Here is a 16071-nt window from a genome sequence, read left to right on the forward strand (position 1 = left end):
GATGAGCCACAGACACAAAGATCTAGCCATGGCGTTTTAGAGAGCGTGAGTTCCTGCTTGCAGTGCAACTCTCCCGCCGTTCTGTTTCTTGGGGTGCTATTTTTTGGGCACGCTTCCCCTCTGAGCCCTCTGCCTGCACTCGGGCAGGTTCTCCACATTTTCTCTTCTATGCAGCACCAGAGCACACACTGAGGTAGAGGAGAGTGAGTGGAAACACTCCCCAGGTCAGGCAGGAGTCATCGCTCAAAGGACGAAAGGGAAGAAGGATTTGCAAGTTGGTTGGGTAGCCTGTGAGGGGCAAGGCCAACGTAGGTGGATAAACAATTGAACGTACAGGTTTTGATACAAAGACGGCAAACAGCTGGGTTCCCAGTTTTTGCTTCTGGTTCTTGTCTCTGCTGAGGTGAGCTGCAGCTAGCAGGGAACTGAACAGCTGTCAGGGTCATCATGTTGTACGCTCAAGTAAGGAGGAGGAGCTTAAATTTCAGAACAAGAGTCAAAGCTCTTCTCCAGGATCTTTAGATTCGCTGCATTGGCAGTAGATTTGCCTTCTTCTGGCATATGCTAAATGCAGTTAAAATGCAGTTTTCAGCAAACACAGACCCCTGTTGAATATATGCACAGGTGCCTGCTGGATACATCTGGAAAGAAACACCCCTGATCTTAAATCTGCAGGTAGAGAGAGAAAGAAAAAAAAAACAAAAACAAAAACAAATACATATATCGTCATTGTGTTAGAAAGCAATCTCATCTCAAAGCTTGAAATCAGTAATGTGAGAGGAAATGCCAGCAATGTCTGAAGGAGCCAATGGCAAACCCTATTGTGATTTTTATGGAGTCCACACTCCTCGCTCTGACAAGAAGAAGTTGTAGGTGGAATGTGACAGTGACTTCAAAGTAGGTCCAGACAGGACTAGGACACTCAAAATGGCCACCAGGAGGACTGGTGAACTTACATTTTAAGACTCAAAGGGGAGCCATTCTCCCAGAGCCACGGCTGGTTGGCTGTCTTCCGATGCAATCCCATCCAGAATGGGGCGGTGGAGTGAGAGGTTGCTTGTATGACAAATTGCTGTGGAAAGACACCACTCTGACTTTTAGATTCATCAAACTAAATATAAAGAAGATCTTCAACATGCCTTGGTGGTTTAATGAAAATGTTTATAGAGTCTTATGGAGACTTTACATCCTGTGCGTTCAAGGCCAATTATGCAATCGGGTGAAAAACAGCTATTATCTCTCTCAAATGTGTCCTTCCTGTGGTGGTTTGAATGAAAATGGCCCTCATAGGGAGTGACGTTAATGATGGTGTGCCCTGTTGGAGGAAGTGTGTAACAGGGGGTGGGCTTTGAGATTTTTAGAAGCTCAAGTCAAGCCCAGTGTCACTCTCTCCCTGCTGTCTGCAGATCCAGATGTAGAATTTTCAGCTGCTCTCCAGCACCATGTCTGCCTGTGTTTTGCCACGCTTCCCATAAAATGAAAATGGACTAAACCTCTGAAACTGTAAGCAGGCCCCAATTAAATGCTTTCCTTTAGAAGAATTTCCATGGCCATGGCAACCATTCCTAGGAGTAAAACCCTAACTAAAACACTCCCCCAAACTTCTAAGCCTGATTCATTTTTTTTTTTTTTACTAACCCATAATCCATCCCACTATTACCCCAAACAACTCACCAGGTCATCTGTGCTATTAATATGTAGCAACTTGGCATCCAAAGACAGACAGTTCTTCTGACTATTTGCCCAGTTACGCGGCCCAGCCAACAGGTAACAGTTTTCTTGATGCCAGGTCCAGTCTTGCGGACAAGGACCTAGGACATATTAGCATAGAACTAATGAGTTCTGAGTAAAAGCACGTATTTTATCAATTCTTCATTAGAATGATACCCAGATTCTACAGACACTAGAATGGGCAGGGTCTTTATTTCCCTTTTTAACAAAAATAATGTTTATGTTTTATTTTACGTGTGTGGTGTTTTGTCTGTGTATATGTGTATTCACTATGAGTATTCAGGACTTTCAGAGGCTGGATGAGGCATTCAGATCCACTGGAACTGGAGCTGCAGACAGTGATGTGCTGCTGTGTGGGTACTGAGAGCCCAACCTAGGTCCTCTAGAAGAGCAACCAGTGCTATTAGTCAGAGTCATGTTTTCAACCCCTATTTCCCTTTATATATGTTTTCTTTTATGGGTTTTTATGCAATATATTCTGATTATGGTTTCCCCTCCCCTGACACCTCTTCCCCGTTTCTCGCCCTTCCGCGTATGTGTGTGTGTGTGTGTTCTTCAAATATATATTTGAATAAAACAAAATAAAGCAATCTGATTTTAGAAAACTAGGCTGATATTCCATTTAGCATTTCATTTCCCCTCTTAGGAGACATAGATTGTTATGCAAGTTTGGAATTTGGGGTTTTTTTTTCCCCTTAAAGTTATATTTGAATGTTTTTAGGTCTAAAGAAATGTTTTAAGTTGATAATGACAAGATATGACAGATATTGAGGTCCATTCAGAATTTTAGACTCACCAAGATATGAAAGATGTTTCCTTTAAGGCTGCCATATGCCACATACAAATAGCCAAAACACTATGAATGTAACATTTTATATATATATATGTATACATATACATATATATATATATATAATTCCTGGTTCTTTATGGTTCTTCTTGCTGTAGGTAGTTTATTATATATTTGTAATAATATCAATGTATATGTAAAAATATTTAATAATAAATTGTAAAAAATAGTTATTTTTGAAATGATGAAAATAAATGTTAAAGAAATGGATGTCAGCAAATCATGGTGGTGCATGGCTTTAATTCCAGCACTTGGGAGGCAGAGGCATGTGGATCTTTGTGAGTTTGAGGCCAGCCTGGACTACAAAGAGAGTTCCAGGACAACAAGGGCTACACACAGAGAAACCCTATCTGGAAAAGCATAGAAACAAACAAACAAACAAACAAACAAAAAAGATTGCCTTTTGGCCATTCTATTATTACAAAGTTAAACAGGCATTTAAAAACTTCATTTTTCTGAGTAATGGAATTAATTCTGACTACTTTGTCTCCTTCTTTTATTTGTGTGTGACCCAATATAGTTAATAGAGGCAACAATGTGGTTCCTGAACTGCAGTGAGTTTCCAGCCACCCCTGCTCATGTTTCAGGCACGCTTTGAGAGCCTGGTCAGAACCACGCAGGCTAGCCCGTGGAGAATGGCGTACTGGTTCCTGCTAAATGAATATTTCCAATGTTATGGTTAAGTAAAGCATCTCACTACAATTGATTCCATCTGTTTCTTTTTTTCTTCTTTAAACATATGCATGCTAGAAAATTCACCATTGCTCGGTGGCTCACATCCCTTTGGACAAGCTTGTTTTACAGAGAATGTTGTATTGATATAAAATAAAGATTCTCAATTTGAATGTCATTTCAGAAAATAAGGTATTCTCAGCATCAATTTTTCTGAAAAAATTAGCAGACACACCTCTTGGAAAAAGCAGTAGGCAAAGGTAGCAGCATCTATTGCTGACAATGCCCAGACCACGAGTAAGGTTATTACCAGCCTGGCTGTGACGGTAACACACAAGGCATGAGGATTACCATGAGTTCAAGAGCAGTCTGGTCTAACTAATCCCACACTACAGACAGACAGACAAACAAACAAACAAATCAAACAAAACTACAAAAAAAAAAAAAATCCAAAATATGTACACAAAGGATAAACTAGAAAGGTTCTGGAATAATGTAAGCAGAAATTAAAGTAGAAAGAAAAGACAGCAGTCTAAAGCAGGAGGCACAACTTTTTCTATAATTTGCTCAGTCCCATGATATTATGAAAATATATTCTAAAAAACAGGTATTTTGGACTCCAGAAATGGTCTGGACACTTTATCTTATAGAAAAGTGAGAAAAACATGGCTTTATGTATGTTACTAAAATGAATTCTATTACTTTGAGTGTGTGTGTATAAAATATTATGTAGCGTATAGCAATATCAACTACTACATATAAAGTGTAATGGACACTAATATTACAAAGTGAACAAATTGTTGGTAGTACTTGGCATATATGAACTCATTTAATCATGTGAAACTCAGAGATAGACTCCACTAATTGTCATTTCATGGAACAAGAAGTCAAGGACTGAACTTAATGTTGAACTCTCTGTCTGACCCACTGTTCCTCTTTGGCATCTCTGACAGAGAGTTCTTCATAATCCTGACACAGATTGAATCTCATGCAATTTATGGCTGATAAATGTGAAACAAACCATTGGCTGGGATTTTAGCTGTCTGTGTATGGAGGGGCTCCCATCCTTGATATTTAAACCTCCTTCCCTTAAACTTGGTTTGAAGTGTTGGGTCCTTTTATTTATTGAAGAGTCACTCCCTAGAGAAAATAAATATATGTTTGGCACTATTCAAATGTCAGTTGGCCTTAAAATTTATGCTTATTTTTGGAAATTTGAATTAACCCTTGCATACAGAAAGGACACACACACATATGTATATATATATATACATATATGTGTGTGTGTGTGTGTATATATATATATATATATATATATATAGTCTCTCCATGTAGCCTTGACTAGAACTCCCATGTAGATCAGATTGACCTTGGATTTAGAGACCTACCTGCCTGTACCAGTTAGGATTAAAGCTGTGCCCCACCAAGCTGGGCATGGAAAGACTTATAAACTGAATAACTTTACATCAAATCACTTAACCTCATTATTGTTAAGAATCTATTGTGCCCTCGGTATTTTTGCCTATACAATGAACTGATGGCTATCTACAGCATTGTTATATAATCTGTATTCAAAGACATTGAACATTTAAACTGTTAGCCACATTAGCCACACAAGCAAGAAGTTGGAGAAATTTTCTTTTGAGTGGCACTTAATTGCTAATCCTGAGAATAGAAACCTCCTATGTGCACTTCCTAGGAAGGACATTATAGTAAAAGAGACTCTGCCACACCCAACTCTGTAGTTAAAAGTACGTAGGTCACTGCAAAAAGAGCCCAAAAATGCAGTCATGTAGTTACATTTTATAATGACAGACAAGTTGACAGCCTGTTCTCTCTCTCTCTCTCTCTCTCTCTCTCTCTCTCTCTCTCTCTCTCTCTCTCTCTCTCTCAGATTTATTTATTTATTTTATGTATATGGGAGCTCTATCTGCATGCACACCTGTGTACCGGAAGAGGCATAAGATCCCAGTATAGATGCTTGTAAGCCACCATATGGTTATTGGGAATTGAACTCAGGACCTCTTAGAAGAGCAGACTGCTTTTAATCCTTTAGATAGATGAAGTCACCTCAATCTCTATATAAACCCAATTTCTAGACCTTTTACTTTTGTTCAATCTGAAGTATCTCCCTACATCTCCAGTCAGCTGACCTCCTCTGGTTGTGCTTAGTGCCCAGACATGTAGTGCCCTTTTAAGAAACAGGGGCAGAATCACACTAGCGCAGGAGTTGGGGTAAAGAACTGCACTGACAGGAAGACCCCCTAAGGAAAGGGAAGCCAGTGACTAAGATGCATTTGGATAGAAACAATAACATATCTGTGGCAACTGGAGACTTTGGAACAGGATGGCACTTCAACACCATCCTCAGAGCTAGAATATGAAAGAAAGAAGAAAGAAAACTTCAAGGCCATGAGGAAAGAGAGCACCAAAAGATCCTATGTCTACAAGGCTTGCCACAGGCTAGAGTGGAATGACACCAGCAGAGAGCTCAGAGAGCTTGTGCAGGGCACTATTCTGAGTTCCTGGCATGTGTGTGGAGTGGTGGTTTTGTAAACATAATTGAGACTGAGCAGAGCACCCACCACTGCCCTTCACTGCCCTCCCCTGTACCTGAGGTGTTGGCTGCTCTCTGCAGGGCATCTTGGAGGCTCTGGTTCTGCTGCAGAAGCTCCTCCTGCTCTCTGGATTTCTCCTTCAGCTTCTGGGTGAGCGTGTCTATCATTTCCTTCAGTTCTCGCTGTGACTCCTCTACAGTGTGGACAAGGTGGGGAAATATCCTTAAGAAGAGTTACAGTGCAATGGCAGTTTCACTGTGGCACAAACACCCCTGGTAATATGATAGAAGCAAGCTTCATCTGAAAGACAAGTGTAGGACTAAGAATGTGGTTCTTGCCTGCAACTCCAGCACCCAGGAGACTAAGGCAGGGGGACTTCCATAAGTTCAAGGCCAATCTGGTCTAAATCATGAGTCCCAGATCTCTAGCATTTATCATAGAGGCTTCTTCCTGATCCTGACACACATTGAATCCCACATAATTTATAGTAGATAAATGCAAAATTTTTTTTACTGCTGCATTTGGGAAACAATCCATAGGCTGGAATTTTGGTTGTCTGGGTGTGTAAACACTTCCATCCTTGATATTTAAGCCTCCTTGCCTTAAATCTGGTCTCAAGTGTTGGATCACTTCATTTTATTTAAAGATCCTTCCCTAGTAAGATCAAATATATGTTTGATCCTAATCAAAGGTCAATTTGTCTAAACATTTTTATTTTTGCAAATACAAACTAGCCCTTTCATACAGAAAGGATTTATTACTTATTTATTCACTTAATTGCTTTGTGTAATGATGGCTAGAACTTGCTAAGTAAACCACACTGGCCTTGAATTCAGAGCCCTATATGCCTCTGTCTCCCCAGTTAGGACTGAAGGGGTACCCTGCTATGCTGGTCCTGAAAAGACTTATAAACGGAATAATTTTATATCAAACCACTCCTCATAATTTTGTTAAACTCTGTCCTGCTCCCAGTATTTCCCTCTATACAATGAACTGATGGCTATCTATATCATATTTTATAATCTGTGCTCAAAGAAGGCACACAGTTAAACTATTAGCCACACAGGCAACAAATGGAAGAAATTTGTTTTTGAGTGGCACTTAATTGTTAACCCTGAGAATAGAGTCTTCATATGTGCAATTTCTAAGAAGGACATCATAGTTAAAGAGACTCTGCCACACTCAATTCTGTACTTAGAAGCACAAAAGTCACTGAGTACACTGCAGGAAAGCTCAAGAGTGTAGAAATGTAATTACATTCTTACTGCACAAAAGTTGACAGCATTATGTACTCTTTCTATACCCTCTAGATTCTCAATGCTCTAGACAAAAGAAGTCATCTCAATTCCTATATAAGCCCAATTCCCAGACCTCTTACTTTTGTTCAACCTAAAGTATCTCCTTAAGTCTCCTGTCAGCTGACTCCACTGGTTGTACTTATACAGATGTAATGCCCCTTTAAGAAACAGGAGCAAAAGAAAAAAGAAAAAAAGAAAAAGGATGAAACAGGGGCAACTCCATCATAGACCTAGGGGAGGGGAATAGGGTGAAAGTGGGAGGGAGGGAAGAATGGGAGGATACAAGTAATGGGATAACAATTGAGATGTAATCTGAAAAAACAAAATAAAATTAAAAAAGAAACAGGGGCAAAATGAAGGTAATATGGAAGTTGGGGTGAAGAATTGCAATTATAAGAAGATGCCAAAGAAAAGGGAATACACTGACTAAGGTGCATTTGGATGGAAACAATAACACAGGCAACTATGGGACAAGAAAGCACGGCAACACAAACCTCAGAGCTAGAATATGAAAGAAAGAAGGAAAAGAACCTTCCAGGCCATGAGAAAGGAGAGCACCTGCAGATCCTATGCCTACAAGGCTTGCCACAGGCTGGAGTGGAAATGGCACCAACAGAGAGCTTGTGCAGGCCACTCTGAGTGCCTGGCATGTGTGTGGTGCGGTGGTTTTGTTAAACCCAATTAAGACTGAGCAGAGCACCCACCACTGCCCTTCACTGCTCTCCCCTGTACCTGAGGTGTTAGCTGCTCTCTGCAGGGCGTCTTGGAGGCTCTGGTTCTGCTGCAGAAGCTCCTCCTGCTCCCTGGATTTCTCCTTCAGCTTCCGGGTGAGCGTGTCTATCATTTCCTTCAGTTCTCGCTGTGACTCCTCTACAGTGTGGACAAGGTGGGGAAATATCCTTAAGAAGAGTTACAGTGCAATGGCAGTTTCACTGTGGCACAAACACCCCTGGTAATATGACAGAAGCAAGCTTCATCTGAAAGACAAGTGTAGGACTAAGAATGTGGTTCTTGCCTGCAACTCCAGCACTCAGGAAACTAAGGCAGGGGGACTTCCATAAGTTCAAGGCCAATCTGGTCTAAATCATGAGTCCCAGGCTAACATGGACTACAGAGTGAGAATCTATCTACAACAGCCAAATAAGAAAATAAACCAAAAATACAGAAAATGAAAACACATACGTAAAGGATAAAGTAGGGAGATCCTAGAATAATTAAATCAGAGTAAAGTAGAAAGCGCAGACAGTAAACCAAGGCAGGAGGTCCTACTTTCACTATAATTTGCCTAGGGCCATCCTAGTCTGTAAATGTACACAAATCAGGTTTTGGTAAACTAAAGAGTTGATCTAGTGGCTCATTATGGCTCTATTATGGCTGAGTAAAAAGTCCATACCATTTGAGTGGTATTAAAATCAACTATGTGTCTGTGTTTCTGTGTAACTTCTTATTTAGCATGTAGCAATATCCATTACTACATACAACACTTAATAAACACTAATATTATTACCAAGTGCACAAACTATTGGAAGTACTTGGCATACAAGAACTCGGAGATAGACTCCATTAATTGTTTTCATTTCACAGAGCAAGAAGTCAGGAATTTGAGCTGAAAGTGTATATTTAATGCCCGTGGATAAACCTTGGTTGTCAACCAGTCTGGATCTGGAGTGGACTAAAAGCCAGGCCGCTGGGCATGCCTGTGAAGGGTTTTCATAATCAGGTTATGTGAAGCGGGAAGACCTCCCCTAAGTATGGGCGACTCCGTCCTGAAGCATCACAAAGACAAGCAGGGAGAAGGGACTTTTGCTTTGTGCCTATGTGCATTTATTTACTCTGCAGGCAAGTTCATCCACCCCATGGCTGCATCCTTTCCCTGACAGGAGAACTTCTTCTTCTTCCTCCTCTGGCTCCTGAAACAAACTGAAGATCAGTAGCTCTTCAGGGATACTCCAGACCTTCAGTGCCAGACGTCAACAGCCAAGACATGCAGGCTCACTGACTAATGGACTGCCAAATTCTCCACCCACCCTGTGCGATATAGTCATTGTTGGATTCCTCAGACATAGGATATAGGATGTAAACCAGACTGACAAATCCCCTTTAATATACAGTCATCCTGTTGGTTCTGTTCTTCTCAAAAACCCATTCAGCCACTGTAGCACACCTCCCTCTTGAAAGCCTTTGAGGATGAACTAACTGAAGAAATATTCCTCTGTGGGCTTTAGACATGTTGATTCAGGATTTGAGGGCCTACAAGGAACCTGCCATTTCCATTAATAAATTTTCATAGATAAAAATTAAGAAAGATGACCAATTCTGGTGCTAAATGTAAAAATCTATTCATTTGAAGGCATCGCATCATCTTAGCTCACAATAAATCATACCGGATCTGTTTAGTGGGACAGATAAAACCTTCCTCAAATTTGAGAAAACTAGAGTCATTTTACACACAGGACTTCAGTATTATGATATGTTTATGAGGCTCTTCTGGAAGCCATATGGTCAAAGCTTTCATATGGGGTCTCTATTCATTGGTTATATCTAACATTAGAAGCCAAGGAAGACAAGACCTGGTGTATCTGCCAGAACGGGGCCTTCCAGTTCTGTGTCTGAACCACCCACTTGTCATCTCTGGCATCTCTTACAGGGCTTCTTCAGGGTCCTGACACAGATAACGTCCCACACAAGATATAGCAGTAAACAGTTTTACTGCTGCATCTTGGAAACAAAGCAGAGGCTGGGATTCTGACTGTCTCTGTATGTAAACACTTCCGCCCTTGATGTTTAAGCCTCCTTCCCTTAAACATGGTTTGAAGTTTTGGGTCCCTTCACTTTATTGACAGATTCCTCCCTAGGAATATTAAATGTATGTTTGATACTAGTTGAAGCTGAATTTTCTAAAAATTTCTGTTTATTTTTGCAAATTTAAATTATTCCTTTCATACAAAAAAGTCTCCTCTCTTCTTTCTTTCTTTCTTTCTTTCTTTCTTTCTTTCTTTCTCTTTCTCCTCATTTTCTTCTTTGTTTCTTTAATTTCTCTATGTGATTCTGGCAGGAGTTTGCCATGTAGACCAGGCTAACCTTGAACTCAGAGATCTGCTTGCATCCATATCCCTATTTAGGAATAAAGGCGTGCCCCACCATACTGGGGCTGAAAAGACTTAGAAACTGAATAACTTTACATCAAACCACTCCTCATCCTGCTCCCAGTATTTCCCTCTATACAGTGAACTATCTATATCATATTTTATAATCTGCATTCGAAAAAGGCGCACAGTTAAACTGTTAGCCACACAAGCAACAGATTAAAGAAATTTGTTTATGAGTGACAATTAATTGCTAATTCTGAGAATAGACTCCTCCTATGTGCACTTCCCAGGAAGGACATCACAGTAAAAGAGACTCTGCCACACCCAACTCTGTACTCAGAAGCACATAAGTCACTGATCACACTGCAGAAAAAGCTCAAGAGTGGAGAAATGTAATTACATTCTCTGTTGCACAAAAGTTGACATCATGATCTGTTCTTATCTCTATCCCTTAGATTCTGAATTCCTTAGACAAATGAAGTCACCTCAGCCTCTATATAAGCTCACTTTCTAGACCTCCTCCTACCTACTTTCATTCGACGTGAAGTATCTACCAAAGTCTCTGGTCAGCTGGCCTCCACTGGTTGTACTTAGACTGATGTAGTGCCCATTTAGGAAACAGAGACAGAATGAAGCTAATACAGAAGCTGGGGGAAAGAACTGCAATGACAGGAAGATGGCAAAGGAAAAAGAAGACAGTGACTAAGGTGCATTTGGATGGAACAATAACATATCTGTGGCAGAGGCGACAATGGGACAGGAGGGCACAGCAGCACAAACGTCAGAGCTAGAATATGAAAGAAAGAAGGAAAAGAACCTTCCAGGTCATAAGAAAGGAGAACATCTGCAGATCCAATGCCTACAAGGCTTGCTACAGGCTGGAGTGGAAATGGCACCAACAGAGAGCTTGTGCAGGCCACTCTGAGTGCCTGGCATGTGTGTGGTGCGGTGGTTTTGTTAAACCCAATTAAGACTGAACAGAGCACCCACCACTGCCCTTCACTGCCCTCCCCTGTACCTGAGGAGTTGGCTGCTCTCTGCAGGGTGTCTTGCAGGCTCTGGTTCTGCTGCAGAAGCTCCTCCTGCTCCCTGGATTTCTCCTTCAGCTTCCGGGTGAGCGTGTCTATCATTTCTCTCAGTTCTCGCTGTGACTGCTGGGAAGAGTTTTCTGCTGCCTTCTGAGCTAATATTTGCCCTTCCAGGACACTGTCTTGGTGAGTAAGGTTTGCTTGGTATTGCTTCAGGAGATTGGATGCCTGGAGGACTAAATCATAGAGAATTAAGTGCCAGCTTCACCTCTCCATTACAAAAGCTGTCACTGCATGCCCTGGACATGAAAACACAGACCCAAATAGTCTATCTTGACAACAGATGAGTGTTGACACAAATAGTTTACTAACTTGAACAATGATGGAAGAATAAATACACTGCAAAGACTTCTGGGAAATGGTCCAAATTTACAGGCTTAGAAGTTACTCAGCTGGATTTTTGTAATTGCCATTTCATTTTAATTTTTATTAGCAATCATGCAGATATTTCTGAACAAAAATTGCCAGAGTTCAGTTTTAGTTGAGATTTACACCCAAAGTATAAGTAATAATGAAGAGTGGTAATCTAGAAATTCAGTGGCAGAGGGGTGAGGGGTGAGGGGTGAGGGGTGAGGGAATGGCGCTCAGTGTCAGAAGATGTGGTCAGCATCCAAAGTGTCCTCGGTTTCATATCTAGCTTGGAAATAAAAAGGGAAAAGGCAGTGAATGGTTGTGGGTTCACTCTTAGTTGAGGAACTACTGACAGTTGATGGCTATGAGAAAGGGAGAGTCAGCTTTTTGATCCTGGTTAGGCTACCTATGCTCCAGCAGATGGCCCTACACCCATGTCTGAACAGGCAGCATTAGGTGGACTCAATGGGTTTTACAATAAAAAACAGAGTCCATGAAATTCAGAGAAAAAGTGTGGTTGTGGGAAGGAATTGAGAGGGAAGAAAGTGGGCATGTGTTTGATCAAAATGCATTATATACATGTATGCATTTCTCAAAATTAAAAATGTAAAATAAAAAAATTAAAGAAATGATAAGGAGCCGGGCGTGGTGGCGCACGCCTTTAATCCCAGCACTCGGGAGGCAGAGGCAGGCGGATCGCTGTGAGTCTGAGGCCAGCCTGGTCTACAAAGTGAGTCCACGATGGCCAAGGCTACACAGAGAAACCCTGTCTCGAAAAACAAAAACAAAAACCAAACAAACAAATAAAGAAATGATAAGGTAAGAAATAGTATAATGTAGTAAATAAAATACTGGCAATCTATATTAGTCACTTATCCCCTGGACTCTGACACATAGAAGGAAGTGTCATTAGCACTTTTTTTTTCCCCAGTTCAATTTCTTTGTAGCTCCCACTTAGTCTACACTGCCAGACTTCCTAATTTTAATTAGGACTTCTGACATTTGCCTTTATTTTTGAGGCAACCACCCTGGAAATATGTAAATTTTTCTATAGTGGCATTAAGCTTAAATTTCGTTTTAGCCATAGAAGTGTCTAAGAGGGTGGAGACGAAAGGAATGTTGTGTAATTGTGAGGTTGAAGAATTCTGTGCTCAAAACTCAGCTCTGTTTCAGTGCAAGGGGCTGCAAATCCTTTGCCTCTAGGCCAAATCTGAGCCTGCAGAAAAGTCATCAACACCTCCAAGGAAGGTTCTTCTACCCTCTGCAGAGTGTGATTCCCCCACCCTATCATTAGGAGAGGCCTCAAGTGGTCACAGACCATTAAAGAAAATGACCCCAAATTACCCAGTGTTAGACCCTGGGAAGCAGATGGTGCCCCTGAAGCCTTATTTCTTAGCCCTAGTTGGCGGAATAACTTAGCCCGGCAACCTGCTCACCCAGGCTCCGCATGGAAAATATTCTTTCCTTCTTAGGTGCTCTAGTCCTTTTTCTCACCTCTTCTTTTTCCCTCATAGTATCTCCACTTTCTTACATGTTATAAACTCAAAGTACATTTGGCCAACAATGTTTTACTTATACTAAGGGGACCATTATGATTCTTAACATTTAATCAGATCAAAACAGAACTAAATGGAATTTCTTTCGCTTTGGGGCTGTTCAGATGACCCTCTGTTTTAGAAACTTCAAGTTATTACCAAATTGCTCTAGGATATAAATAGGATCCTCCACGAAATTATGGAGGGAAACAAAAACACTCTACTGTGAATAATCTGCATTCCAACCCCCTCTCTGGTGGAGGGATGAACCACAATACACCCATTCAATACTTGGCTTATTCTCAAAGCAGTTAGCCTAAAATGGCTCTACATCTAGGCTGATCTGAATTGGTACGAGCTGTGCTCATAACCCTCACTGCCCACTCCAGTTTCCCTATTTCAGCACTTACCTTGCTTCCACTGTATAATAAGGATCACTGAGAGCCCCAGGCAAATGATGGCCAGAGTCGTAGCAACAGGGCACCACCATTGTGAGGAAAGAAGATGCAAGCCTGCAGGGAAGGAGAATCAGAAAATTGCCAAAGACGAAGAAGGTCATCGAGCCAGGCCCTAGATCCTATCTGTGCTTTCTCTGTGCGCCGCACCCCTTAGCCCCTCCCCAACCCCATGGGCTCTGCAGCTGTGCAGATAAGACAGCTGATGGTTTTACCTCGAACTGAAGTAAATTACTCATGGTCTCACCTGAAAGCACAAACAAGCAAACAGCTGCGACTGAGCATAAGGTATGAGGCACTAAATACATGATTCTGAAGCTTGTGCATTATTGATTCTATACACAATGACCTTCTAGGTACTCTCAACACAATTTCATCCACTATGCAGAAAGCCTGATGTTTACATACAGAAATACACATAGTAAGAAACATTATGCAAACAAATGTCAGATGTCAAGCAAAGTATTTTAGTGAGTCACGTGAGATTTCCTCAAGAAACTCTGTGTGTAATATACCATTCAATGCTTATTCCACTAAGAATACTTCTTAACACTAGAGCTAATGACAAAAGGATACTAAGACTAAAACCTTGCTAAGCACTTGGGTTATCATGATAGCTGCCTTACGCTTATGTTAGGTGTGGCTATTTATCCCCAGGGGAAAAGTCGCCTTTTTATGGAAATGAGTCAGGCAGCTCTCAGGCCTGTGAATGTTGTGACTTGTCCCAGCACTGAATAATGGCAAACATTACCAATCCTAGAGGAAAACATCACACAGCATGTATGTGGTTTGCTTCTCTTGTAAGATAAACAGAACATTGATGTTATTCTCCACTCCATGTAAAGAAGAAACTAAAAGCCCCAGTCACTAGCTTGAAAACACACATGTAACAAAACTTGAGGTCTAAGTGGCTTTATTGGGCAATATGCTTGTAACAAAACGTAAAACATAGCTCTTTGGGTTTTATGTTGTTCTTGTTTGAGACAATGCTTACTTTGTAGCCCAGGCTAGCCTGGAACTCACTAAATAGCCAAGGCTGGTCTTAGACTGGTGAGTCTTCTTGCCCTAACATCCCTAGTGCTGGAATAGCAGGCATGCAATACGACAACTGGCTCCAAACATAGATCATTAATCCAATGCTCATAAGCTATAGTGTCTTAGAGTACCAAGCTTTTGGTGTGAATCTGGCTCCAAGTCAACAAACAGTCAAATATATTCAGAGTTCTCATGTGTTAACAATCTTTGTCAGACTCTACAGATGATACCAAAAACAAAAGATAGAAAATATGACAGGGAGAGATACGGCTTGTTCTCTGGCCGAACCATTTCTGTCTCCACACTAGTGGTGAGCTGGCAGACAATAGAAGACAGAAATATCTTTTAGAAGTGGTTGCCTTATCCTGACACCTGGCATCGGATGTTAAATCACACAACACTCACCAGTATTCTACCCATTGAAAGATTCCAGTCTTGCTTAAAGAAACACAGTTTAACTTTCTTCCCCTTCTTACATTTTGTTCCTTTTTTTCTGGGACATCGTTTCTCTGGTGTAGCACTGGCTGTCCTGGAACTCACTCTATAAAACAGGCTGACCTGCTTCTGCCTCCTAAATGCTGGGATTAAAGATGTGTACCACCATCACCTGGACCTTTTCTCTTAATTTTATAGAAGAATAGACATTTTAAGCTTATAAATTAAACCTAAATACTTAACCTTATTGTACTGGACAAAAATAAATTATAATTTTGAAAGTAACAATAGACAACAAAGTCTAATGTTTACCCAGCCGTGCCAAATATACTTAATTTGCTTTAGGTAATTCATAAGACACTTAAGTTTTTGCAGTACTTCAATAGCACTTATAAAAAAAAAATAATCACTGTGTGCTATGAAGGAATGCATTTCCTGCCGTGTTTCATTGACTGGGCTCCGCACAAACGAGAGCCTGTAGTACTATTTTGGCTCTTCTGTCTATGATTCAATTAAACCGAGTGACTTTATTAATCCTCCTGATTCTGGGGTAGCTTTCTGTAGAAGGAAGATGCTATCAGTTCCACTCTTGAAGCCTTCAGTGTAACAATTTGGAGAAGCCATTAACTGAAAGCCTTAGCCCGCAGAACAGCTTAGAGTAAAGATGTAGAGGCAACTGGTTCTTCTCTCGAACTCTACTTCCTTTTCTTCTAAGGAAAAGGTATTGGTCTCTTGTATTTCCTCTTCTCTGAACATTTTTTTGCTGTCTAGCCTCATCCTACAGTACATTTAATCTGCATTTCTGAGCTAAGCCTGGCTCTCTGTTTCTATACGCACCCACCCACCCCTGGTACCTTTAGCCTTCTTGCCAAGTGATTTCTGATCAGGCTGGTCAGTCGCGGGCTTCATCCTGTCATCGAAAGTCATTTCCAAATTCATGCCAAAAATGGGAAACTGAAGCAGTCAAGGAGCTC

At 41.0% G+C, this 16071-nt stretch overlaps 1 protein-coding gene across 1 annotated transcript; it reads right to left on the bottom strand.

The window, feature by feature from the left end:
* Nucleotides 1-507: 507 nt before the first annotated feature.
* LOC127196869 (oxidized low-density lipoprotein receptor 1-like) lies at nucleotides 508-16071 on the bottom strand. Its single transcript, XM_051154608.1, has 8 exons — nucleotides 15952-16071; nucleotides 13583-13684; nucleotides 11217-11462; nucleotides 7842-7979; nucleotides 5867-6004; nucleotides 1675-1811; nucleotides 957-1072; nucleotides 508-669 (listed from the first exon to the last, which is right to left on the bottom strand). The coding sequence occupies exons 1-8, from the start codon at nucleotides 16034-16036 to the stop codon at nucleotides 519-521; spliced, it is 1113 nt and encodes a 370-aa protein (XP_051010565.1). The 5' UTR covers nucleotides 16037-16071; the 3' UTR covers nucleotides 508-518.

This window comes from Acomys russatus, chromosome 13 (assembly GCF_903995435.1).
Source record: "Acomys russatus chromosome 13, mAcoRus1.1, whole genome shotgun sequence".
NCBI lineage: Eukaryota > Metazoa > Chordata > Mammalia > Rodentia > Muridae > Acomys > Acomys russatus.